The 26,681-nt window shown below is 37.6% G+C and overlaps 1 protein-coding gene across 15 annotated transcripts in view; it reads right to left on the bottom strand.

The window, feature by feature from the left end:
- Window positions 1-26,681, bottom strand: part of PPFIBP1 (PPFIA binding protein 1) — a 151,363-nt gene that overhangs the window by 36,422 nt on the left and 88,260 nt on the right. For 5 of the 15 annotated variants that reach the window (XM_033222569.1, XM_033222570.1, XM_033222571.1 and 2 more), the window contains exons 3-11: window positions 25,994-26,092; window positions 24,661-24,866; window positions 13,358-13,444; window positions 11,847-11,960; window positions 9,573-9,704; window positions 4,565-4,657; window positions 4,143-4,235; window positions 2,670-2,784; window positions 558-590 (exon numbers count right to left, since the gene is read on the bottom strand). In XM_033222569.1, coding sequence (XP_033078460.1) covers window positions 558-590; window positions 2,670-2,784; window positions 4,143-4,235; window positions 4,565-4,657; window positions 9,573-9,704; window positions 11,847-11,960; window positions 13,358-13,444; window positions 24,661-24,866; window positions 25,994-26,057 — 937 coding nt within the window. In that variant the 5' untranslated portion in view covers window positions 26,058-26,092. The remainder of the gene's footprint in view (window positions 1-557; window positions 591-2,669; window positions 2,785-4,142; window positions 4,236-4,564; window positions 4,658-9,572; window positions 9,705-11,846; window positions 11,961-13,357; window positions 13,445-24,660; window positions 24,867-25,993; window positions 26,093-26,681) is intronic. The other 10 variants (XM_033222576.1, XM_033222573.1, XM_033222575.1 and 7 more) reach the window with 5 other exon arrangements.

Here is a 26,681-nt window from a genome sequence, read left to right on the forward strand (position 1 = left end):
TTGAACCCATGGCCTCAAAAGTGATCCTCCCACCATGTCTGGCAGGATTTATCTTAATGTTGCATGAAATATTCAGGCTCCATTAATCAGCTGGATTCAATCTCTGTTGTAACAACATAACATGTTCAAAGAAGCTTTAATAGATTTCAAATAGTGGACTTCAAAACATTGAAAAGCAAAAGCAAATTTCAAAATTATCTTTCAACTCTGGTAAACCTTTAAAATCGTGAGTTTTCGTACTATAAGAGTTATTTTCTCCTCTGACCCTGTATCACCTAGACTGCAAGGAACATGTTTTCTTACATCCACAATGCTGTGTGCCCTGTTATACCCTGTAGAGCAGAAAGGTTGAATCAGACAAAATCTTCAAAATAATCTTTTACCTTATTGTTTTATTATCCACCCTGTATTGTGTACACTCTGAAGAAATGGAGGGCTTATCGATGAAGCAACTTTACATCTTTGGTGAGAGAAATGTTTTAAAACACATGCAAAGAACAGTCCAAGGTAGTATTTTTGGTGAATGTAAAGGCTGATGGAAATGCACCAAACCTTACTTTTTTCTTTGAGCTTCTTTTTAAAATTTTCATCTGTGCAGGAAAACCCATCGAATTGGAAGTTAGCAAACATTACAACAATAAATAATATTTTAAAATCACTATTATTTAGTCTCCTTTGAACTAAAATAAAGGAAATCTAACCTCATAAAAACTTTTTCAGCACTATTTTGTGACTGCAGGATTGGCAGTATATGTTCTGTGTGAGGTTAGAAAGAGAATATAAGACCTAAATTTGAGTTACTACCTCTGTTACTTCATTTTTCTGGACCGTGATTTTCTCACATTAGAATCAGGTTTATGGAGTATAAGCACTTCTTATACCATAAATGATGAAAACCTAGTTAATGTCACTTTGTTTTTATATTTCCATCACAGTTTGATACCTGGTCCTCCTGAATGTGACTAAAACACTGCTTGTGTCACGTGCAACTCACCACTCAAGTTCAACAACACTGAAAGGGTCTATCTCCTGCCCAATAAGATGAGGCCAATGAGGATGCAGTTAGAAGCTATCCCAGTATCACCCTGACATGAGCTTTCTAAAGACTTGCTCTCAATCCCTGTATTTAGCTGGTGGGCACTGGTAATACACAGTTCCCAGGTTGGTTTGAGTCCTCAGATCAGACTTTGGGTAGCATTACTCTAATATCTTCTAGCCCACAAGTCCTGTGATGCCATTTTATTCTTTATCTTTCTTTTTTTTTCAGAGACAGGATCTTGCTCCGTTGTCCAGGCTGAAGTGCAGTGACACAGTCATAGCTCACTACAGCCTCGAACTCCTGGGCCTTCAGCGATCCTCTCTCCTCAGCCTCTCAAGTAGCTGGGATTACAGGAGTGAGCTACCATGCCTGGCGAAATTTGAAATTTAAAAATTTCAAATCTTAAAAAATTTTTTGTATAGACAGAGTCTCATTGTGTTACCCATGCTGGTCTTGAACTCCTGGCCTCAAGCAATCCTCCTTCCTCGGCCTCCCAAAGTACTGGGATTACAGGTATGAGCCATTGTGCCCAGCCCATTTTATTCTTAAAACCCTAAAAGCATGATCAGTATGACCTGTTTCTGAATGTCCCTTATCAATACACAATTCTATATATGCCAAACAGTAGGTGATGGGCTGGGGCGGAGAAGCGGTTGGCAGTGAGAATCCATTTTCCTCAGGTTTGATGAATTTTCTGATGGACAGGGAATTGGGATACCTACAGGTATATAAGGCCATGGTATTCTAGAGCCAAGAAGGACTTTACAGATAATCTAATTCAAGTCCCTCATTGGACAGACAATGTTACTAATTTTCATATGACGGATAAAAATGTAATAAAGCTACACTAACTGGAATTTGTACTGTTTTGAATGAGTCAGAAATTGCTTTGGTATCTCATAGTGCCACAGTCATCATTCGTAATTACAAAGAAAGGTTAAATTTAACCTAGTGCTGCCAGATGTTATGTACATTATATTTCCAAATATAATTTTAAAAATATATTTCATTTGGGCTATTTTCTATCACGTACAACCTACTTTGTTAGAAATTATGGTCCATATAATACTCAGAACGAACCTCTTCAGTTATGAAAAAAAGATTTGGACAAATGCATGCATTTTTCCAAAAACAGAATTAGCCTATTTTTCTAAAAGGTAGAGGGGCTCAATCCCCGGTATACATTTTTTACTAATTTTTCCAAAGATACAGAGCCATTTTTCTCTTCTGTCAAAAGGGCAGAACAGTTTCTAAGTCCCTTACTTTATGTAATTTCAGTTCTGAGGGCAACAATCCTGGGACACGGATGGTTCTTTTTAACTCTTTCGGCATACATTCCCTTGCATTGCAATTGAGACAAGTCCATTCTTGTGATGAGAATTTACAGTCTAGTAATCCTAAACACCCAATAAAGTACAGAATTCCCCTTTTCCAGCTGCTGAAGAGGAAGTTAATGGATTCCCAGTCACAGTAAAGAGTCTTGGAGAATTCCCTGTGGTTCTGGGCCTGGCTGGATTCTGCTACTCTTTCTTTGATGCTAAAACTACACATTGACTATCATCGGTTTCTTTTACAGATTTTGGAGGACTTAAAAAAAATGAGATGACAAACGTGAAATATATCTTCTTACCTCTATCAACAATTTCAACCCCTTCTCCTTTCATCCTGCAAACCAATTTTTCTTGTAGCCTTTTTACTTCAGATTCCTTTTCTTCTAGTTGTTCTTTTAAAGATGCCAGTTCATCCTACAAGTTACAAATTCATTTAAAAATAGCAGATCATGACTAAAAAGGAACATTCAGAGAGTACATTAGCTCTTTAAATCAATAATCAGATTTTATGAATGAAACAAATCTATAAGAATTTAGATGCAAGCATCAGAAATCAGACAAGGGCAATGAAAAGCAAAAAGCAAGACTATTAGCAGAAGTTCTGTTTATAGTAGTTATGGTATAATTATTACAAGTTTCTTTGTAATCAAATGAAAAAGAGATCTTTTAAAGTGTAATTAGGGATGGGATAGCCCTAAGGTTTAAATCTTTACATTAAATTAAAAATATAACCAAGTTAATCAAGGAAGATAATCAAATCAGATACTTAGTGTCATAAAAGCAAAATAAAATGCAAATTGGAGAAGACTAGCTTGACATTTATTCGGCATTTCAAGTTGGCACTCATGCCTCCTTGACAAGCACAGAGTTTCATTAATGGGTAAGGGAGCAAGTCATCAACAACTTTAGCCAAATCATGAAACTAAATAATTCACCCTCATCACTAAGATAAAAGGACAGAATCTCCTACAACAATGGGAAAAAATAAATTAGAAAACAGATATTTAAGCCCTCTTTTAATTTTTAACTATACAACTGTATAAGATTTCAAGTCCATCCTTCTATGTACTAATGTTTAAATTTTCAGTTTCCTTTCAGTAAAGAGAAGCTTTAGCAAACAAATTTTGCTGGCTGTATTTAACACAGAAAATACAGCTATGCAATGCTTTATATTCAATATCACATTTTACTTTCAGAATCTCTAATGATATATTTATTATATTTAGTACTATGAGAAGACGTAGTTCTCCAATGAGGCGAGGCATTGGCCCTATAGTTTTGACTTCTGGTAGGAGCACAGTGGACAAGTACAAAAAATTTTCAGTAGCACTGGCAGGAAGTGTGAACCTGTTCTCACCGTGCTGCTTCTCAGCAGTCATTTCTATTCGCAGCCATGATAATGTCAACTGCTGTACATTTACCATCAAGAAAGTCACTAAAGAGGAAAGTGACCTCTACTGTGGATACGAAACAGAATTCTTTCACAAGCGAATGTTTACAATTATTTTACTAGGCTTGGGTCTCAGTCTAAGAGAGTTTAATTTACAAATTCCTTCATTTTACCTGTTTATTATATTTCACTAATTATTTCATGTATTTCTGAAAACAACATCAGGGATCCCATTTTCCCTTCAATCAGCTTGAGGTGATTTTAATCAACAGGTGACACACACACAGAATGAATGCACATGCCACTAAAACATCATCACAGCAAAACAACACAAGCCAGAAAGCAACAGGCCACGGACCCCATCACCCAACGTCTACTACACCTTCAGTGACTCCCATTTTTGTTCCATCCGCTGCTTTTCATACTGCATCTGACCCACCTTGATTTTCATGCTAGAAAGTTTGGCCATTAAAGACTGGTAGAGAGACAGAGGAGTGAAAGAAAACTACAGATAGAAAAAGACAAGCTAAGTAACTGAGAAAATAGTACCAGTTTGTAAAGGAGGTTAGATACAACTCAGAGAAAGGGCAGGTTATGTTCTGTCAGAAGAATTAAGCCTTGTTTTTAAATTCGGATCAGTGGTGTTTAAATTCAAGAAGGTTTCCAGCTTGGGGGGAACTTCATTTACTTTTAAAATACCTTCTTTATCATATACTAAGTAGAAAATATATTATTTATATTATTGGGCATAGATGAACAGTGGAGCCATTTGTTTGAAAATGTTAACCTGTGAGAAAAACTTACTTTGGTTGATTTAAGCTTTTTTTCATACTGAAGTCTCTCACTGTCCATTTCACTGACTTTTAACCTCAAATCATTGATCTCCTGAATCAGTCCCTGTCCAAGAAGAAACATGAAAGTGCATTAGGAAAGTGGTAACACAGTTACCTCCATCTATAAAACAGCAGCTTGGAAATCTTAAGAAGTCACCAGCTCCTAGGGTTAGTTGTATGAATCAGATGAGACAAATGGAAATAAATGTACCTCCTTAAGAACGAAAGCATCTTTCCATTTAAAACATTCCTTTAAATCCCCAATGCCTCTGCCTTAAAGTGATGGGCTTATGAAAATAAAAGGTGACTATAATTTTGATTAAGAAATGTAGCTTAATATCTATTATTTGTCAGATATTTCTATCCTTAAAATGACTCTATGAATGCTATTTCACAGAGTGCTATTTCTATTCTATTTCATAGAATGCTATTTCATATTTTAAATATATCACATTCTTTAGTGAGGCCATTTACCTTTTCAACCTTCTCAATGATACACGGTTATTAAAACAATTTGTAATTTCTTCCTTTGTCCACAAAAATATGGATTGATCGCCAACCCAATATGGGAGAATGAAATGAAAATTAAATCCTTTAAGCCCATGAATCCTTAAGATTCATGAAACAGCCAGGAAAATGTTTTATTTTTACAAAGTGAATAACAGGAACATGAGAATAGTCAAATCAGTTTTAATTTTGAGGACAATTTTAATTATTGTCATATATAACATCACAAAGTTTCCCAACTATTCTCTAATCTCTGGGTATGTGCATACGTTTTAGCAATAGTGTTGAATTCTTATTAGAAGCTTATCAGGGATTGAGTTTACTGTAAGTTTGATGACAATTCTCAACTGGAAAGTAGATGAGGTTCTGTTCACCTAATTTGATAATTAGAAAATGAAAGAGAAACCAATCCTAATGTTTACATGACACAACACAATTTTGCACCTTTTCTGCCATTTTTTATTTTATTTAGTGTCACTTTTTAAAGAACCAATTTGCTCATAAAACTTGTTCAAGTATTCTGAGAAATAGTGGTGTATTTTTGTTCAGAGCCCAGAGAGTAGGAAAGGAAATTAGAGTGTTAAGCAATATTAACACCACCAAAAGAGGCACTCAAATACTCTGCGTGGGAGATGACTTATTTTTACTACAAGCCACAAAGATCCCTACAATGGTTACTATATTTTTGCTTCTCTCCCCCTCTCTCTTTTTTTTTTTTTTAAAAACAGAGTCTTGCTCTGTCACCCAGGCTGGAGTGCAATGCTGCCATCTTGCTCACTGCAACCTCCACCTCCAGGGTGGCATCAGCCTCCCGAGTAGCTGGGATTACGGGTGCCTGCCACCACGCCCAGCTAATTTTTGTATTTTTAGTAGAGACGGGGGTTTCACCATGTTGACCTGGCTGGTCTTGAACTCCTGATCTCAAGTGATCCACCTTCCTCGGACTCCCTAAGTGTTGGGATTACAGGTGTGAGCCACTGTACCCGGCCAGTTTCTCTCTTTTTACAAAGATATGCATGTATTCCTGGTTCATAAATTCATAGACTACAGGACAAAATTGTCCACGAATGCCAAAAATTACAAGTAGAACAATGCTATAAGAAATAAAACTTTGTAAATAGCAATTATTTTAAGCTTCCAAGTGTAATGATTCAAGTTCACAAAGGCTAAGAGAAGGGATGCTATAATGAAATACACTTCCCAATAAACCCACAGGCTTTTAAATTGTGGTCTCTTATAAAATGGGGCAAAATATTACCTATCATAGTTATACAATTACTCCTTAATAATGGCACAATATTTCACTTAGATGATATCTATTTTCTTCTTCTGAATTAGGTCAAGAACTGTTTGACATTATTCAATAACATATTTGTGATTTCTCATCTAACAGGTCAGAATTCAAGTTTAAAGAAAAAAATAAGCTTTTCCCAGTTATCTAAACTAATCATCCTGGCATAATATGAGTCCTTAGTGATATTCATCAATATGATCTTTTTAAATACATATTTTCCTACTTTCTCATTGCTAAGAAATAACATTGAGGCCAGGCACAGTGGCTCCAGCCTGTAATCCCAGCACTTTGGGAGGCCGAGATGGGCGGATCACGAGGTCAGGAGATCGAGACCATCCTGGCTAACACGGTGAAACCCTGTCTCTACTAAAAATACAAAAAACTAGCCGGGCGAGGTGGCGGGCGCCTGTAGTCCCAGCTACTCGGGAGGCTGAGGCAGGAGAATGGCGTGAACCTGGGAGGCGGAGCTTGCCGTGAGCTGAGATCTGGCCACTGCACTCCAGCCTGGGCGACAGAGCGAGACTCCGTCTCAAAAAAAAAAAAAAAAAAAAAAAAAAAAATAGCATTGAATTATTATCTGCTATTGTTGTACTTGACCCCTTCCTTTAGAAATAGTGCCAATATGCAAAGAAGAAACCATTGAAAAAAATGGAATTGTAAACTGGGATAATTTATCTGTTTTAACAAAAACTACTCAACTATATTTCATGGCAATACTTTAAATATGGTCTACATTTCCAACCTGAAATCATATCTTCCCCAGACAACACAAGCTGGAAAATCTAGAAATGGCTCCCTAATGTAAAACTTTAAAAAACAGAATACAAATTATTTCAATCAAGTTCTTATCAGAAGTTCAGTCCTTTTAAGAAAGAAAATCCCTGTTCCCTTTCCCTTTTCCCTTTCAGAGAACTCCTCAGGGCTCCTGCAGGAACTCAGTCTCTGACATGTATGCTCTTACCACAAGGGGGTACTGTCGAAAGATGCTAATCATTTTCCATTAGCAAGGCCAGGGACAAGTTCTGAATCTTCCGAAGTTTAAAGAATTTTACCCTCAGTCCTTTGGAAATGCCTATACTTCTTCCCCATGCCAATATTTTCTTGGAAATTAATATCCAAATAATCTAAAATTCTAAGAGAAAGTTAAATATTGTGGATGCATGGAACAGCCAGGAAAATATTTTTATTAAGGGAACGATAACAGGAACATGAGAATATTCAAGTTAGTTTAATAGTGAAGATTATTTTAATTATTTTCATATGAAACATCACAAAGTTTACCACATATGCTCTAATCTCCGGGTATGTGCATACGTTTTAGAAATAACACTGAATTTTTATTAGAAGATTATCAGGGATTGAGTGTACTGGAAGTTTGATGACAAGATCTCTTTGTATATGATTAAGAGTGCACGAGTGAAACAATGAAAAAGTGGGGAAAAAAAGTTTGATTAAAAAAAGCAGCCAAACTCAAGGGATATAAATATTGCCCTGGCCTCTTACAAAAATAAATGATACATCTACTGCAATTCAGTCCCAATACTTGGTTAACATCTCATATCCAAATTAAGCTAACAACAGATGAAGATTTCCCCTTAACTTTGCAGACACAATGTAGAAGACTATCTCTATCCACATCTACCATCAATTCTTCCCTGCAGCAGAGCTAGCTCCACTGCCATATTGTCCATCTGTTGACTGAGTTTTACTATTACCTTACTTAGCGACTACAGGGTTAGGACCTGACAAAAAGAGGAGAAAGAGGAAAATATCAGAACAGATTTTTAGAAAAAGCACAAAGGCAAGAATTTTAAATTGGGTGACTTTCTACATCTTGTTTTAAAAGCCCCAGTTTTGATCAAATGAGAAACATGCTCATATAGGCGACTGACAAAGAGATTTAAGATTAAAACATGGCTGGGCATGGTGACTCATGCCTCTAATCCCAGTGCTTTGGGAGGCCAAAATGGGAAAATTGCTTGAGGCCAGGAGTTCCAGACTACCCTGGGCAACACAGTAAGATCCTATTTCTAAAAAAAAAAAAAAAAATTAAAACATGAACCAAATGAAAGATTTCCTTTTGCTATCGAGGAAGCAAGACATGTATCAAGACTTTTCACTATAGTTGAATCTTTGACAGAAAATTTAATTTTGAAAATAGCAGTGGAGTAAAATGCATTTCCAAATCTATAAAGAACTTTCCTCTAGTGGATAATGTATGTAATGCCTGGTACCATGCTGGCTTATAGTCAGCATGAAATACATGTTTGAAATAAAAACAGAAGGGAAAAATAAGTAAGCCATTTTCTCTCCTCTCTCCTTGGTACCTATTTTCTAATCCAGCATGACACCTTTCCATACTCCAACCAAGGAAACAAAATAGGAAGAAAAAAGGAGGGGAGATGGCCCTCAGAGAAAAGGAATTTCTGCAACTCTTTATACTTCATTTCAAATGAATATATTTCAAATGGATATGCTCTCTCTCTCCACCAAAAACCAACAGAGAGGTTAAGAACTTGCCAAATGTCACACAGCAAATAAACTAGAAGGCCTGAATTAATAAAATAGAACAAACAATAAAGCTTGTTAAGCCACTAAAATGGATACTTCAAGTTATAGAATGTACCCTGAGTTTTGTGGAAGTACAGTGAGTCTTATTTAATTGGAATGATTTACATGTGAAATAGATCAAAAGTAGAAGGTCAAATTAAAAGATCTCAAAAAAGCTCTGTGATTTTGTGAGTATAGAATGTTAGTATGTTTTCTATACAGATTTTCAAAATCCAATTACATAGTAAATAATCAGTGTGCCTAAATAATAACTACTAGTGAAACCATGTATTTAAGCCCATTATTTACAAAATTAAGAAAACCAGTATGGATGGACGGATGCTCCAAATACCCTAAAGTCAAAAACATTTCTAAAGGTTAATAAAAGTATTAATATTTCATATCAAAAGGCTAAAACTAAAAATTGCCATTAGCATTTAGTGATAAAAAGTCAATGCAATGAAAGATTATTCTTAAAATGAAGCAGGATGAAGGCATGTAGTAATGCCTTGCACACCTCCAGGGAATTTCAACTTTGCCCTAGGAATGTACGTGTATGAGAGACAGAGACAGAGTGACAGAGAGAGAGACAGAGAGAGAGAGAGAGAGAGGAGACTATATCACTCACCTCTGTGTCTCTGAACTTATCTTCATAATCCAGTCTGTCCTTCTCTACAGCCGTCAGTTTCAACTTCAAGTTAGATATTTCAGCCATCAGATCCAACTTCTGAGTTTCTAAGGATGTCCTACTTAGAAGCTCCTATTAGAATTTAAGAGATACATCCAAAAAGTATTTTATTATAAACAGCCACATGTGAATTTACCTCTTTTATGATTGCACAAAGCAGCACCTATCAAGTAGAGGATATGGTAAAATATAATTACTGAATATACACACTTTAAAAAAATTATTCATTTGAGGCTGGGCATGGTGGCTCACGCCTGTAATCCCAGCATTTTGGGAGGCCGAGGCAGGCAGATCGCTTGAGGTCAGGAGTTTGAGATAAGCCTGGACAGTATGGTGAAACCCTGTCTCTACTAAAAATACAAAAATTTGCTGGGCATAGTGATGGGTGCCTGTAATCCCAGCTTCTCAAGAGGCTGACGCAGGAGAATTACTTGAACCCAGGAGGCGGAGGTTACAGTGAGCCGAGATCCTGCCATTGCACTCCAGCCCGGGCAACAAGATTCCGTCTCAGAAATAAGACAAAATAAAATAAAATAAAATAAAAAACCATCCACTTTCATTACCCTCCTTTGAGCAGAAATAAGCACATGTCAGTTTACTGAGGGAGACATATGTTACGTAGATACACATGCATAAACCACATATATACTTCAGTCTGATGATAACATTGATTATGATGATACTATGTTTGCTATACACCAGGCACCGGTTGTAACAAATACTGTTACAATCCTCACAAAAAATTTATCAGGTAGAAATTCTTATTATCCTTAATCAAAACATGAGGAAACATAGTAACAGAGAGGTTAGGAACTTGCCTAATGTCATACAGGGAAAAAGAAAAAATAAAGACACAGCAGGAATGGAAACCTAGGAGGTTTTGCTCAAGTGCATACTCCATCCACGACCTGACAGAGATATTTTCTTTTTCTAATTTTGTGGGTACATAGTAGGTATATACATTCATGGGGTACATGTTTTGATTCGTGCTTGCAATGGGTAATAATCACATCATGGAAGATGGGGTCTCCATCTTCTCAAGCATTTATCCTTTGGGTTACAAACAATCCAGTTATACTCTTATTTTCAAACATATAATTAAATTATTGACTATAGTCACCCTGACGTACTACTAAATACTAGGCCTTATTCAAACTATCATTTTGTGCCCCTTCGCCATCCTCCACCTCTTCCTTTATCCCCCACTACCATACCCAGCCACTGGTAACCATCCTTCTACTCTATTTCCATGAGTTCAATTGTTTTATTTTTAGATCCCACAAATGAAAACATGAGGTGTTTGTTTTTCTGTGCTTGGCTTATTTTACACATAACAACCTCTAGTTCCATTCATGTTGTTGCAAATGACTGAATCTCATTCTTTCTTACAGCTGAATCATACTCCATTGTGTATAAGTACTACATTTTCTTTATCCAGTCATTTGCTGATGGACATTTAGGTTGCTTCCAAATCTTGGTGGCTGTGAACAGAGCTGCAGCGAACACAAGAACACAGATACTTATTTGATATACTGATTTCCTTTCCTTTGGGTATATATCCAGCGGTGGCATTGCTGGATTATATGGTAGCTCTATTTTTAGTTTTTTGAGGAATCTCCAAACTGTGTTCTCCAAAGTAGTTGTATGAATTTACATTCCCACCAACAGTGTACAAGGGTTCCCTTTTCTCCACATCTTTGTCAGCATTTGTTATTGCCTGTTTTTTAGATAAAAGCCATTTTAGCTGGGGTGAGATAGTATCTTCTTGTAGTTTTGATTTGCATTTCTCTGATGATCAATGATGTTGAACACCTTTTCATATGTCTGTTTGCCATTTGTATGTCTTCTTTTGAGAAATGTCTATTCAAATATTTTGCCCATTTTAAAATTGGATTATTAGATTTTTTTACTATTATATTTTTTCTTAATTATAAAACATATACTTATGGGTGAGAGGAAACCATCTGAATGCAAAAAAAGAAAATTAAAATAAGCCACAATACTACTGACATTTTGTTCCAGATTCTAATTACATAAACACTTTATATTGTGTGCATGTGTTTTGAGACTCTGCTACTCTCGTTTTTTTTAAATGTGCTGGTCTAAGTGAATCAAGAAACTTACTGCTGCAACAGAGCAAACACAACATAGAAATGTAGCATCTCAAATAGTTCAGCAGGGAAATCCCATCTTGGTTCTGGCCTCTGCACATACCTGCTGCAGCATTTCTTCTGTGGCATTCAACTTCTCTCTGTGCTCTTCAAGACAAAACTCCAAATCTCGAATCTTCTCTCCCTGAGCCTCCACCTGGTCTGTTAACACACTTACCTGTATTTAGAATAAAACAATGCAATGAGTGAAAAAGAACTGGGGTTCCACTGCATACATTATTTCTCTAAATGGAACAACAAAAGGAATGATCCTACCACTCATATGGTTTTAAAGAAAAAAAATATGAGAAGTACCAAGAAGACGGTGATCCCTCGCATTCCTATTTATATGTTGCTTTTTGATTTAAGGAGCCCTGTACAATTTCAGAGAAAATTTGTGTAGATTAGGAATGTACACTATTTTTTGGTTAAAGCCACTTCAACCATTTATGAGGGAGAGTGTGCACATCTTTTTTTGCGGGCAGGGTGGAGATAGGATTAGAGGAGAGGAAATGAAGTTAATGTTTCAAATAGAAATTATCAAGAGCTATTCAAATTCGATACTGCAAGAAGAATAAGGAAAAGAACCCAGGGAATTCAAGTTCCATGAGCTCTTTGAAGATGACACAGTTCATGGATGTGTTCAAAGCCAGGGGGCAACTCAGTATACTCAAAGGTCCATGAGGAGCTGTTGGGCTAGTCCTTCAACTCTAGTGCTTAGAGCCGATCTCTGAGATTTTCCTCAATAATCATCACCCAGCAAATATACTTCAATTCATTTTGCTCAGTATACCAAAGAAAAACATACTTCAGTTCATTTTGCTCAATACACCAAAGAAAAATGTTTGTCAAGCACTTAAAATATTATGAAGAAACAAACTCAAATTTAGCCCACAAGGAGGATTCTAGTCACTGTTGTGTTTTGTCTCACACAGGGTATCATTTTTTTTTTTTCTTGAGACGGAGTCTCGCTCTGTCACCCAGGCTGCACACAGGTTATCATTTTTAAAATTGAAAAATTAAATATATTTATTCAGATTTCAGATTCAGAAATATAAACTTACATATATGCAGATTTTATGCTCTATTCATATATCCAAATTTCTGATATATATTAAAATATATTTTAAAGTCAGATCTAGCCAAGTGTAGTGCTGCACACCTGTAATCCCAGCTACTTAGGAGGCTGAGGTAGGAAGATTCTTTGAGCCTAGGAGTTCAAGACTAGCCTGGGCAATGTAAGAAGACCCTGCCTCCAAAAAAAAAATCGATCAGATCAGATGACAGATGAAATCAGATGACATTGCACCTGTATTCAGACTGGTCCCGGAAGAGCTGAGGTTGATTAATGGCAGCTCCTTCTAAACTGGGTGTACAAACCATCATTTTGCCCCAGTCCACTACTCCCTATTATATACAGATGGCTTACCATGCTTCTTTCTATTAGCAGTCTGGTTGCTAATAGAACTGGTTTCTATTAGCAGTCAGGTTGCAAGCAATCTGAATTTGCCACCAATTTAAAACAGTCTTTGTAAGCATGCTGCAAGGAAAGAACAGTATTTAAAAATCACTTGCCTGAAGAATGAGGGATTCTTTATCATTTTCTAAACGTGCCAGCCTTTCTTGATACACATCTCCGTTCCCAGGTAGGTGTCCATTTGTCTGAAAAAGGAGATAATATGGGTAAGGCTGATCTTCTCTAAGAATGATATATTGTAGATACATGATAATCACAAGTGTTCTTAGTCCAAGGGGCCTGAATTGAATCTGGCACAGCTGTCACTGTCAAACAGAAAACACGAGAATGCAATTTGGTTCATTTACCACAAAAGAGGTAAGACAGGCATGTTAAGTGTATAAGCACGTTTTTGCCAAACTAAACATTTCTTAACAAGCAAAAAATAATGACCCACAAGGCACAGTGGATACTGGTATCTCCACTGAGAGCAGGCACACACCCAAGGGCAGGCAAAGCTTTGTGAGTGTGTAGGGGGCACCCCTAGCTGTTGGGGTCTGTCTCTCTTCCTCCGAAAGTGTAAACACTCAGGCCACAGTGACTTCCCCTGGTAGTGCCGACTAGCCTCACTTATCTGCATTTTAACACTTTCTGTTCTGACCTTATTAACTTGTGAGTTTGCTTCTTTGTATAACGTTACCTTCTATTCCAGGGCAGAGCCTATAATTCATTTTGTAACCTCCCCAGCATCTGGCTCAGTGCTCGGCATATATTGATGCTTACTTACTATTTCTTCCCCTCCCTCCTGTCCCCGGACACTTTTTAAAAAACATCATGTTTCAGTATATTTAAGCGTTGTATAAATGCCAAAGGAAGTATAGACTGAGAAACGAAGTATAGATGGTTTCTTCCTCAGCTGTCTCACATGCAAGTCATGAAAGAGACACACGAAGAGGCTCACAAAGAACAGAAAACCTAAAAACATCATTTCGAAATGTATGTAGTAGCATAAGTGGTGTCTCTCGTAATCTCAACATAACCATAAGATAATGTAATCCCAATAGAATTTCCTGATTCTTCATTCAAATACAATAGAAATAAAAGTCAGCTGAAATCCAAAAGTGTTAGATGGGGCCACCCAGGGTTCAACTGAAAAAGAAAATAATACCTTCAGATTTAGAACCAGAAAAAATACAAACTGTATAACCTTGCTCCCCAGGGCATATCTGATATGACATCTACTGTTTTTCCAGAATTAACTGATACCATTGTTCTATCTTTCCAATAAATGTGGTTTCCAGTATCAATTCTTGAAATAACAAAAGTCATGTGCTGGGAAGAGGGGGAAAAAAAAACAGGGCTTGAATGAAAAGGAAGATTTCAGAATGCTTTTTCTAAAAACTTTACATACTGAATACATTTTCCAAAAGGCCACAAAGAATCAGAGGCTAACTGAGTAAGGGTGCAATGCATATTTAGAGTGGATTAAAATTTTACAATCAGCTGCTTCACCACACACCTCCACAATTACCACGGCATAATTCTGCTCATGTTGTTAACTGAAGTGCCCGGCATTAAATTACAAGTATATGAAGAGTGTGATGGAGTGGCCTAGACAACTTCTATTCCCAGGGACTAACATAAAAATAAATTGTGCATAACTTCTCGGGGGTAGTTTTTTGGAAAACGGCCAGGATGCATAATCCATGTTCTCAATCTTAAGAAAGTGCCAAGACAGGCCCTGTAGAAGTTTAAATTCCTTATTTTGATTATAGACATTAACAGGCATCTGTTTTTAAAATCCCACACAAGTAACAATATTTCAGAAACAGATACATTTCAGTAAGTAGAAAAAATCTGCTGTTTAGTGAGGACAAAAAGTAAAACTGGCCAAGGGTAGTGGTACATATCTGTAATTCCAGCACTTTGGGAGGCTGAGAATTGTGTGAGTCCAGAAGTTTGAGGCCAGCCTAGGCAACATGGCAAGACCCTATCTCTTAAAAAACAAAAACAAAAAAAAACTAAACCAAAAAGTACTTAGCCAAGCTTAGTGGTGTGCACCTGTGGTCCTAGTTACTCTGGAGACTAAGGAAGGAGGATCACTTGAGCCCGGAGGTGGAGGCTACAGTGAGCCGTGTTTGCACCACTGCACTCCAGGTTGGGCAACAAAGCAAGACCCTGTCTTAAGAAAAACAAAAACAAAACTGATCTTTCTTCTGGTTGGAGGAAATTATAGCAAGAGGAGAGCAGTGTTCCTTCCAAGCTACTTTGTATGATATGGAAGTGAGGTGATCCAAAACCAGTTCTCCAAAATTAGCCCCAAATAGAAACAGATACTGAAAATTGACTCAAAATGAGCATATTTATGTTTCTCAATATGGTATTGATACTTACAAGCACTCAATGCTCAAGGGTAGTTTAGTATATTAAAACTCACCATAGGAACATAAAGCAGAATTTAAGAGCAATCAATGTTATATCCTTGTGTTAACTTAAGTAGGTAAAGACTGTTCTGTCCACATGTGTTTATATTTCTGCCAATTTTGTTTCTTTGCATTAAGAATGTTGGCAGTAAGATCCATTAGGTAAATACCCTATTGTCTCTATTCTTCCTCCAACTCCCATATTCTTCTACCTACCAGGTCACTCAAAACCTCCCCATATACGGCATGCTCTCTCACACACTACTTTTACTCCTTCTGCACGGACCGTCTTTTCCCACCCTTTCTTCTTCTTTCCCCATTCCTTAAGGTCCACCTCTATTAGGGCTTGGTCTGTGAAGTTTTCCTTGAATTCACTGTTTACTATGTGCCAGCAACAGTATCTAGATGAATCTTCATTACAGCAGGTGTTTCTCTGAATGCACTAAGGTTAGACTTGACTGCATACATGTCTCTCTCTTCTAATAGACTCTGCATTCTTTGCAAGTAGATTTGCCTTGGCATGTGACATACAGTGGGTGATAACTAAATGTCTGTTGAATGGAAGAATGACGACAGGTGTTCAATAAACACGGGTTGAATAAAAGATGACTGCAGGTTTGGTTTTGATCTGGCCTTCTTGCTTCTCAGTGAGTCTTTATTTATGTGTCCTCTATAATCTGGTATGCACTCCATGGTTGACCTCTATCTAGACTGGCTCCTTTCTCCCCAAGCCTGTACTCTCTCTTCCCACTATGTTTAGGAGGTGATCTCAGAGTCTTTGTAATGGACAATAGTTAAGGCCATCTTGTGTGAGCTCCCCTAGACACTTTCTTCCTCGGTGTGTAATAGTATAATATATATTACCTCTTATTTCTTTCCTTTCTTTCTTCCTGCAGGCTTGGGAGAACTGATCCTTAACTCCTTCCTGAAAGCTCATCATTGCACTTCTAGTTTGGAACCTTGATTTCCTGTTTCACTGGGACCTGTAATCACCACTTCTATTTACCATTTTCCATTTCTTCCTTTTAATGAGCTTTCTTCCATTTTCCTTTACAACAACTATCCCAAGGTTTTGTACCCAACACTCTACTCACCTCCCACTCCTCCCTCTCAGGTCAATCCATCTTTCATAACCCATTTCTACCTCCTCCTCATTACATTGTGCCATTCTCCTTTCCCCATCTACTGGCTGACCTTCGGGGTCTTGTCTTAAACTGTGCTCTTTAGTGTTTCATCCTATTCTGCCTCAGGTGGATGACTAATAATTTTATGTGAGTTGGTCACTCAGCCTAAGTTTCTCAGTGCAAAACTGTCTTACATTTCTTTTGCTTCTTCCACGGTGCTTATAAAATCCTGAGCACCTAATTTAAAATGTATTTAAGTATAAACTCCTGTTGAGTCAATCTGACTTTCAAAGCACGGAAGAGCAGCCTAAATCACTTTACCTTTCTACTTTAGCTCATGGTGCAGCCTTTTATTGACCACATCCAATTCAGCTAAGTCAAAACTGGAATCAACGTGGGGATTTCAACAGTACAGTATCCAACCAATAGTGTGTGTGGAGAGTCAGGGAGGGAGATCTAACTCAACTGTAACATTGGTACTTTGATTTAATTAAGGAACTTATGGCTTCTGCCAGGTTTTCCTGGCATGATGGGGAAAAGCACATCTGAAAAGCTTTATCCCTCATATAATTACAGAATCTTAGAGCTAGCCAGGAACCTCACCTGGAAAACGAATTCCCTGACTCTACATGGCAGGTGCTACACATAACATCAGAATACCATCTACTTTTCCCTTCACCATCTAAGTGGAAAGCCTTCTTTTATTTATTTATTTACTTATTTATTATTTATTTATTTTTGCAGTTGCAAGATTTAATAGAGTGAAAACAGAGCTCCCACACAACAGGAGGGGACCCCAAGGGGGTTGCCAGTGCTGGTTCAAATGCCTGGGTTTATATCCTGATTATTGTCCCTCCCCCTGTGCTCTCACGTGATAGATGATTTGATTATTTCTTTCCCTCCTGCTTTTAGCCTAATTGGTATTTTAATGAGCTCTCTTTACTACCTGATTGGTTGGGTGTGAGCTGAGTTATAGGCCCCATATTTAAAGGTGGGTGTGGTCACCCTCCCCAGCTAGAAAGCCTTCTTTTTATATCAACTTCCTTTAAATTATCAAGTATTACAATCAAGCATAAAGACATAAGAAATGTTAACATCTTTCCTTTGCATCTGTTTAAAAAATGTTTTTTATTACAGAAAATTTTAAATAGATTTAAAGTTGAGAAATGAGCGTGATGAAACGCCATGTACTCGCCACTCCATTTCAACAGTTATTAATTCATGTAAGGTAGGAGTCTCACCCGCTGTTTTTACTTGTAACATCATGCTGTGTTTTCCTTTGATTTTCTGGGTTCTATTGGTTTGCATTGGTCTACAGTTGTCTTCTTCCCTGTTTCCCCTTTGTTTTGCTTTGTTCTTTCCTGAGCTCTGCTGTCCTGTCTAAATCCAAAATCAACATACAAGCAGTGATTTGCCATTATTATGCTTATTTATTTTACAAAACAGAAACCAATTTTGAGTGTAATAGTCCTAAATCAGAATGGTGAGTACCTAAATTAAAATGGGGAAAAGAAAACAGCCCCCATTTTAAGGTCAACAGATGTTAAAGCACAGCTGGATTAGTAATACTACATATACACAAATGCATGCACAGACCACATTCCATCCAGTCATTATACTTATTTTTAAAACTAGTTATTAAAGCTGTCATGGAGTCTTGATTTCATAATTCTGTTTTTAAACATTCAGTATCAAGAAAGGAAGAGTAAGGCTCAGTCCATGAAATCTCCTTTAAGTAAACGTTATCTCTAGTTACCAAAATAAATAATTACTATGACAGTATTGTCTACTTGGAATTATACCTCTGCCACGCATGCAAACATTTACTGCATGCTTGCTCTCCACTAGACTCTGAACTAGGAGGAGAGATTAAGACTTGAATCCTCCAGCCATGAAGAGCATTTGAGTTCAATAGCATAATAAGGCATCTTACACCACTACTGTCCATAGAGTCAAAGAACATGGTATCAGTGATGCTGGAAACCAAGCAACCAGGCAGTGGCAGTACTCCACTCCCCTGTCCTCTCACTGGGTGTGATGGAATAAGGGCATGAGCTTCACAGTGGGCAAGAGAGGGGACATGTTTAGACAATAATATTACCCTAGCCATAGGTATACACCTAAGTCCCCTGAATTTGGGAAGGAGAAAAAAGAAGATCCCAGTATCCCTAGAAGCAAAGCCCCAGCTCCTATCCCAGTACAGCAGCAACTTCATTCATTTAATATTGTGATTCATTAATTTATTCAACATTTGTTGAAAGCCAGCAACGTGTGACAGGATACAGAGATATAGAGAAGTAATCTGTCTTCTACTTTGGAAGGATAACATGGGACCAAGAAAAAGTCCCTATTGTTCTTGTCACTTTTTCTTTCTTAACTCACTTTCCTAAAGGAACAGGGAAACCTCTTTCCATTCAATTCTAACAAATACCAGTGGCCTAGGATTTCATGAAAAGTACATCTTTTACCTCTGTAAACTAGGAATTTGGCTGATTTGGTCAATTTTTTTTTTCTGTGTCTGTGAACACTTTCCATGGGAGTTTACTTGAAGACTACGGGGAAAACTGCCTTAATTTTAGCTAGGATGTCTCAGTGAGGCACCGCATGACTCAGATAATTGTGATCACCTACGGGATATAATCTTAAGATGTATCTTGTTTGCCGAGGCCTGAGAAAACATTTCCTAGAGGCACAGATGAAAAGCAAAGCCGGTCAGAAAGCAGCAGGGATCAGAGGGTTGTAGGAAGGGGACTGTGTCGTGGGGCTGGGAGTCAGGGACTCAGGGAGAACAGCCAGAATCCCTGCAGAGAGCACGTCCCGTGGTTGAACTCTTTTAAGTTCTGAGTATTTTTATTTTTATAGCAACTTTTAAAAACACATATTTGGGATTAATATTATCTAACTTTTAACGTAAAAATAAGAGAGAAGTGTATTATGATGATTTAACAGGCCTGAAGCCAGTCCAGAACACCTCATTTCCCCTGTTTACACTCTATCTCATGGGTGATGATGCCTGCTTTGTAGTTATTACCATTAGTATTCACCATTAGTATTTCACTCACTTTGTTGAAAATTGTATTTTTGTAATTTCTGCTGACTTTGAGATGGCCTCATAATTAAAACTGCCAAATAGTCAGACATCTTTGGGATTTCACTACCTGATCCCCTGCTGACATGGATCAAGGTCATGATCCTCAGTTAAAAAAAAAATTATAAGAATGTTCTAGGGCAACTCATCAAGTTAGACCTAAAGTAAATAACTACTTGCTTGACTCAGACAATTAGACATATTTTTCTATTTGCCTTCTTATATCTGGAGCCTCATAAAGCAAGTAATTCTCCATTATTAATATCTGTGTTCACACATTATAATATCTCACAATCAAAACAGAAAATTCAGCCTTAGTAACTAAACAAATATGTCATAGTCTACAGTTTTTTTTAACCAAGGAGACACACTTCTGAGTTTTAGAAGAAATTTGTTCATTTCCAGAAGCCTATACCTATACTAATAAATTCATTCTTACAGATTTAATGTCCCTTCACTGTAACAGGTTACTAGTGTTGGTATTTGATCACATTCAGTGTCTGATCATATGAAACAAACAGGCAGGAGCAATCAGTAGTAAAGAAATAACCTGCATCCTACAAGAAACCAGGGGATCCCCCTGGCCCAGGCAAAATGATAGTTGGAACTGCAAATGCCCAGTTGCACTAATGAAAAGGTTAGTATCCATCTTAAACTACAGGGCCTGTCAAGTTGGCCATCATTAAACATGAATGGAACCATAATTATTTATCTGTTATTATTATTATTATTATTTTATTTTTTTTTTTTTTTGAGGCGGAGTCTCACTCTGTCGCCCGGACTGGAGTGCAGTGGCCAGATCTCAGCTCACTGCAAGCTCCGCCTCCCGGGTTTACGCCATTCTCCTGCCTCAGCCTCCCGAGTAGCTGGGACTACAGGCACCCGCCACCTCGCCCGGCTAGTTTTTGTATTTTTAGTAGAGATGGGGTTTCACCGTGTTAGCCAGGATGGTCTCGATCTCCTGACCTCGTGATCCGCCCGTCTCGGCCTCCCAAAGTGCTGGGATTACAGGCTTGAGCCACCGCGCCTGGCCTTATCTGTTATTATTTACAGATACATAATTATTTCCAAAAATTTTTGAATTTAAGTTTTTCTAAAATATTCCAGAAGCTTCTCTGTAGTCTGAGAAATGTTTGCACTCTTTTATCGCAAGAAGGGAACTATGTATGTGTGGTTTGTAACCTAAATCCCCTTGCAACTGGACCCAACTGTTTCCCTCACTGCAAAGGGTTCCTGTTAAACATTCTCCCTCTATTCTCTTCTCTACACACACTCTACTCTTCAGTATTGCCTTTCTGACTAGCCTTTTTCCAGGCGTATTCATAAGCCCTCAGCATACATTAGTTCATAGGATCCTTACAATCCTAAGTGGCAGTAACCATCATCCCCATTTTACAGATGAGAAAACCAAGACACAGAACTTCAGACATTTTCACAAGGTCATACAAGCTTTGAAGAGTTACGGCCAACATTAAAATTCAGGTCTGCTGTTACTGCAGCCTGCATTTGAAACTGCCTAGATGCACTCCTGCCTTATCATTCACTGCTTCCTTTTTTTAAACATCACAATCTCTTTTATTTGGGCAGTTTCCCCATACTCAAATATGAAGGGGGAATTTGCTAGGATTCTGTGTTCCTTAAATTCTAGAATGCCATCAATTTTAACTTTTTATTGTAAAATACACATGGAAAATTTAGCATTTTAACCATTTTAAAGTGTATAGTTCAGTCGTATTAAGCACATTTACACTGTTTTGCAACCATCACCATCATCCATCTTTTCATCTTGCAAAACTGAAATTCTATATGCAACAAGTATTATCTTCCCATTCTCTGCTCCCCTCAGCTCCTGGCAGTCACCATTCTACTTTCTGTCTCTAAAATTTGACTATTCTAAGTACCTTATTAATAAAAAGGAAAGAAGGGAGAGAGGAAGGGAGGATGGATCCCAGCTAAAATGTATACATATACCCATTTTAAGATCATAAAACACATCCTAACTTCTGAAATATTAAATTGGAAAAATCTAATATTATCAGCAAATCACTAAATTAATAAGCATATAATCTTCTACTTGTTGGATTCCCAGTGCTGGCCCAAGTTGGTTTTTGGTTCTAAAATAAAGTCTATCACGGTGGGTGTGTGCTGACAACTCAGTTTCACTCCTATGCTTTTATGGTTCCAAACAGCCAGTCCTGCTCTCCTCTTCTTGCTTTGTTTTTTGCCTTTTGCTGCCTTTCTTCTTTCATCCTGTCATTCTCTGTGTGCTCGAGAAAACACACTTAATTTGGAAAGTTGGGGCAAGGTGAGGAATTCATATAAATAAGTTACATGGATATAAATGTAGCAACTACAAAAATTCCTTATCCCTCTAGATCTACATCTAGTTTATTTTGTTATTGCTACTTTTAGAATAAAAACTGAATCTTCATTAGTTCTTTAAAATATTTGTCATTTTGTGGACTCTCAAGGTTAAAATGTCAAATAATAAGAGAGAAAGCAACTAAAAACATTGATCAATAAGCCATTACCCATCCGAGGAATAAATTTAAAACAACTTCCATTCATTCGAACGTGCATTCCACTTTATCATCCATGGAGCATCATTCATTACAAATATAACTACTGAGCCAGGCATTCTTCTAAGCACTAGGGATACAGTATTTTTTAAAAATTAAGGGCAAAAATCGGATTCATGATGCTTACATTACAGTTGAAAAGACAGAAAATAAATCATATAAACGTCACAAATACACTGCACATAAGAAAGTGGTGAATGCTAAGAACAAAATAAAGCAGGGAGATGTAAGATAAAGAATAAATGGGTATAATTTTAGTTAGGGTGGTGATGCAAGGCCTCACTGAGAGGAGGACTTTTGAGTAAATACCAGAAGAATATGACGGAGCTAGCCATACAAATATCTGGGGAAAGAGCTTTCCAGGCAGAGTGAAAAGCCAGTGCCTGGAAAAGCCAGTGGAAAGGCTCAGAGGCCAGTGTACCTGGCATATTTAAGAATCAGTGAAACAGCCCATGTGCTTGGTGTGGAGTGAATAAGGAGATGTGTGATGAGAGATGAGGTCAGAAAGTCATGGGGAGCAAATCCTACAAGGCCTTGCAGCCCACAGTAAGCACTGTGGTTTTTACTCTGAGTAAGATGTGATGCCATTGGCAGTTTCTGAAAAAAGGAGTGAGTGTCATGATCTAACTTATATTCAGATGTAATCATCATTACTTTTTATCATTTCTGGACATACTTTCACAGAACAGATTAAGCACATGTTAATGGAAATGTTTTAGACACATGTCAAAAATTGAACTACAGGTATGCTTAGGCTACTATTGCCATTGGTGGCCTCTGGGTGTGGGACAGAAATAGGTTCTTCTATCAGTAGTAAATTCCTTTTTTCACTGCACGCTAAATGGTCGGAAGAACATGGAGTAAAGAAGGGGTGAGATACGACATTGAAACAGACTAAGGAATATGCCAGGAAACACCAATTTCAGAGCATGAAGCAATCCCCAAAGAAATCAGCAAACCTGGACCTTTAAATCTCTGGAAGAAAAATTTGCAGAGGAAATATAAAGTATAATAGTAAGGCATTATGTGTTTTAACGAGTAAAATATCTCCAATGGTCAAGTTTGCATAGCTGCATACCCGCTAAAGGATGGATTCTACTATTTGCACTCAGAAATGCAGAGGTAAACCAGGTGGGAACACAGAGTATTCAGCACAGGACTGGCTGGGAGCTCTAGTATTTGTGTCACATCATATGAAAATGTTTTAGCTGTAGGATGTACTCTTAAGGTTCCCAAAGCAAGCAGTTTTCATGTCTACCACAGATCCAAAAGTAGATCACAATTTTTCATACAATTCTCATTAGTTTTTATATAAACACAGTTCACTCGTAAGTGTATTAGTGCATCTTACTGAAAATTGAATATCCTTTAAGCACAAAATATCTCCTTTCCTCTGTCCTCCACTGAATCTGCTTTTGTGACACTCTTTTGATTTTATGTGTTCATCACAGATTAAAACCCTGGTATTTACCGCTGTACCCAGACAAAGGGTGGCTCTACCACATCATCAATTTTTGAGAAGGATGCCTAGAAAGAGGCCTTGTTGTTTAGTGAGTAACACTATTAACCCATTTATGCTGAAGGTTGCAAATTTTTCTGTGAAAAATCAGAACTTGGCAATGACCTTGAGCAGTAGGATATAAATAACTCCCACAAGCTTAGCGTTCCGATAATGGAACACTATGCGTAAATGGGTTAAAGGCCCAAATCCACAATTTAATTCGAGAACTGGAACTGAAAAGATTGAAACAAACCACCAGATGGCACTTCAGGTCAAATACTGCTAGAAACCGCTGTGGCTTTTTGAATGTCTTTCATTATGCTTTCCACTTAGCATTGCCATTGGGTCCTTTATAATGAATAACCCAACACAACTAAGAAATCATCTACTACGTGCAAGATTCTTTCCCTTATAGGACTATTTGATTTAAGCCACAGGAGGTCATTCAAGCACAATCTAAAAGCCAGTCTGTTTTTATGGGCAGAATCAGGTGCCCTGTTGTTGGTATTTATAAAATGTACACTAATAGCACTTTTTAAAAAGTTATCCTTAGAGTCAAAAGAAAATTAAGATATCTTAAGGAATAAAATAGAGCACATCTGTTGCCCTATACTTTTTTTTGTTCTAATCAGCTACTCTATGTTCTAAATTTTGGAATAAGCAACAAAAGATTCATAATACAGAATTTACAACAGGCAGACACCTACAATTTGACTCTGAAGCCATTCAATAAGCATTTCTGCTGTTGAATCTGGGATCTGGCATCTCAAGCCTTCTTTCTCATCTGTTTCCATCATCTCTAACAATCCACGCAGGTCTTCCACAAGGTGCAGAGCTTGCAAACTTCCCATGAATGGAGAGGTGGGAGATTGGCAATAGAAAATCCAATTGGAATATTCCAGGGCCTTAGAACCTAAGTTAAACAAAATCACAGAGAGAGCAATGGGATTTATGTTAGATAAAAATATCAAAGCCAAAGGTGGTAAACCAGTCTAGTCACAGTAAGGAACAAACAAAAGAAACAGAAAAAAGAGAATTCAATCACATAAATCTCTCCAAGTCAGATTTACATGGTGCAAAAATTAAAACCATGTAGTTGATGGTAAATATCCATGGTGCAATTCCTAACGAGGAGGCCAATCAAGGGGTATAGAAAGAAAAAGAGCCTGGTGGGCTTTGGTGTGAGGTGTGCTGGCATCGTGGAGATCATGGATAAGAAAGTGGAAGATCAGAAAATACAAATATTAGAACTAATTCATTCTGCACCAATATTGGACCAAATGATTTCTGGCTTAGAAAAACTGTGGATGAAGGGTTATGAAATGAACCCAGATAAAGGCTATTAGAGTAAATTCCAAGGAAAGATAATGAGCTCAATGTGTTAAATGATTATGCTGATGTGCCTATAGGACTTTTCCAGAGAGATATCTGGTTGGAAATTAGAGACAGGGACTGGAAGCTTAGCAAAGAATTGGGAAGGTAAATAGATGGACCAAGCTGGGTGCAGTGGCACGTGCCTGTAATCGCAGGTACTTGAGGTGGGAAGATTGCTTGAGCCCAGCATTTCAAGGTTGCACTATGCATGTTATTCACATGTTATTCACTGCACTCCAGCTTGAGCAACAGAGCAAGACCTCCCCTCTCTTAAAAAAAAAAAAAAAAATAGATATGAGAGTCACTGGCAGAAAGTGAATTTTGAATTCAGGAAAACAGATCAGAACATTCATGGTTACTGGGTAGAGCAGTGTCCCTCAAAATATGGTCCACAGACCACCTACACCAGAACCACCTGAGATGCAGATTCTTTATCCTTGATTAGAAACCTAGGATGGAACTGGAATTTTTGATATTTTAAAATAATGTTTGAGAATAATGCTGGCAGAAAATGGAGAAGAGGAACAAAAACGAAATTACAGGGAAGCAAAAGACATAGGGCTAAAAAATGAAAATCAAGTGAAAAGATAATATGAAAGTTGTAATAAAAAAGTGAAGTGAGCAGAGTAAATGTTGTGATTCTGTCTTTCACAAGATGCAGATCACCTGCTATGATACCATCCATCTGCTCCAATGCTGCAGCCAACATATCGCTTGCATTACTCCTCATTTTCTTATTTGTCAGGGGCAAATTCCAACCTAGATCTGGAAAAAAATATGATGTTATTATTACATCCATTAAATGACATAGGCTTGCTAGTGGGTTTCCTAATTCTCCTCCAAATGATAACTCTGTTATGTAGTCAAACATGGAGCAAAAACTTCAGTAGTGGAGCAGTAAGCTGTGGCCAATCACCTACTTAGTGCAAGGCCACATGTGATACCTGTATCAGTTAATAAAGAAGATTCCATTCTTGCACTTTAGGTGTTTAAAATCCATTAGCATGGTTTCCATTCTGTTCTCTAGAACTCTAGGCCTCTGTAAAGGGCAACAGGGATGGCCATGGAAGCTTGCTGAGGGCCACGACAAGCACTGGCCAGACAACACTCCTTTCTCCCTTTACCAGCCTCACCCAATCTCTGTTCTCTTAATTTCATTTTTTTTTTCTTTCTGTATAAGGGCTTAAGATTTGGCTAAGAAAAGGATTCACTAACACATATACTAAAAGTATGTATACACACACACACAAACACACACATACACCCCTCCTGATATTAAACCTTTTGTAATGGAGCCATGGCTATCACATACTAAGTGCCTGTAGTGGTTCCTACACATTTACATAAATTATCC

This window comes from Trachypithecus francoisi, unplaced genomic scaffold, assembly GCF_009764315.1.
Source record: "Trachypithecus francoisi isolate TF-2019V2 unplaced genomic scaffold, Tfra_2.0 Lachesis_group11, whole genome shotgun sequence".
NCBI lineage: Eukaryota > Metazoa > Chordata > Mammalia > Primates > Cercopithecidae > Trachypithecus > Trachypithecus francoisi.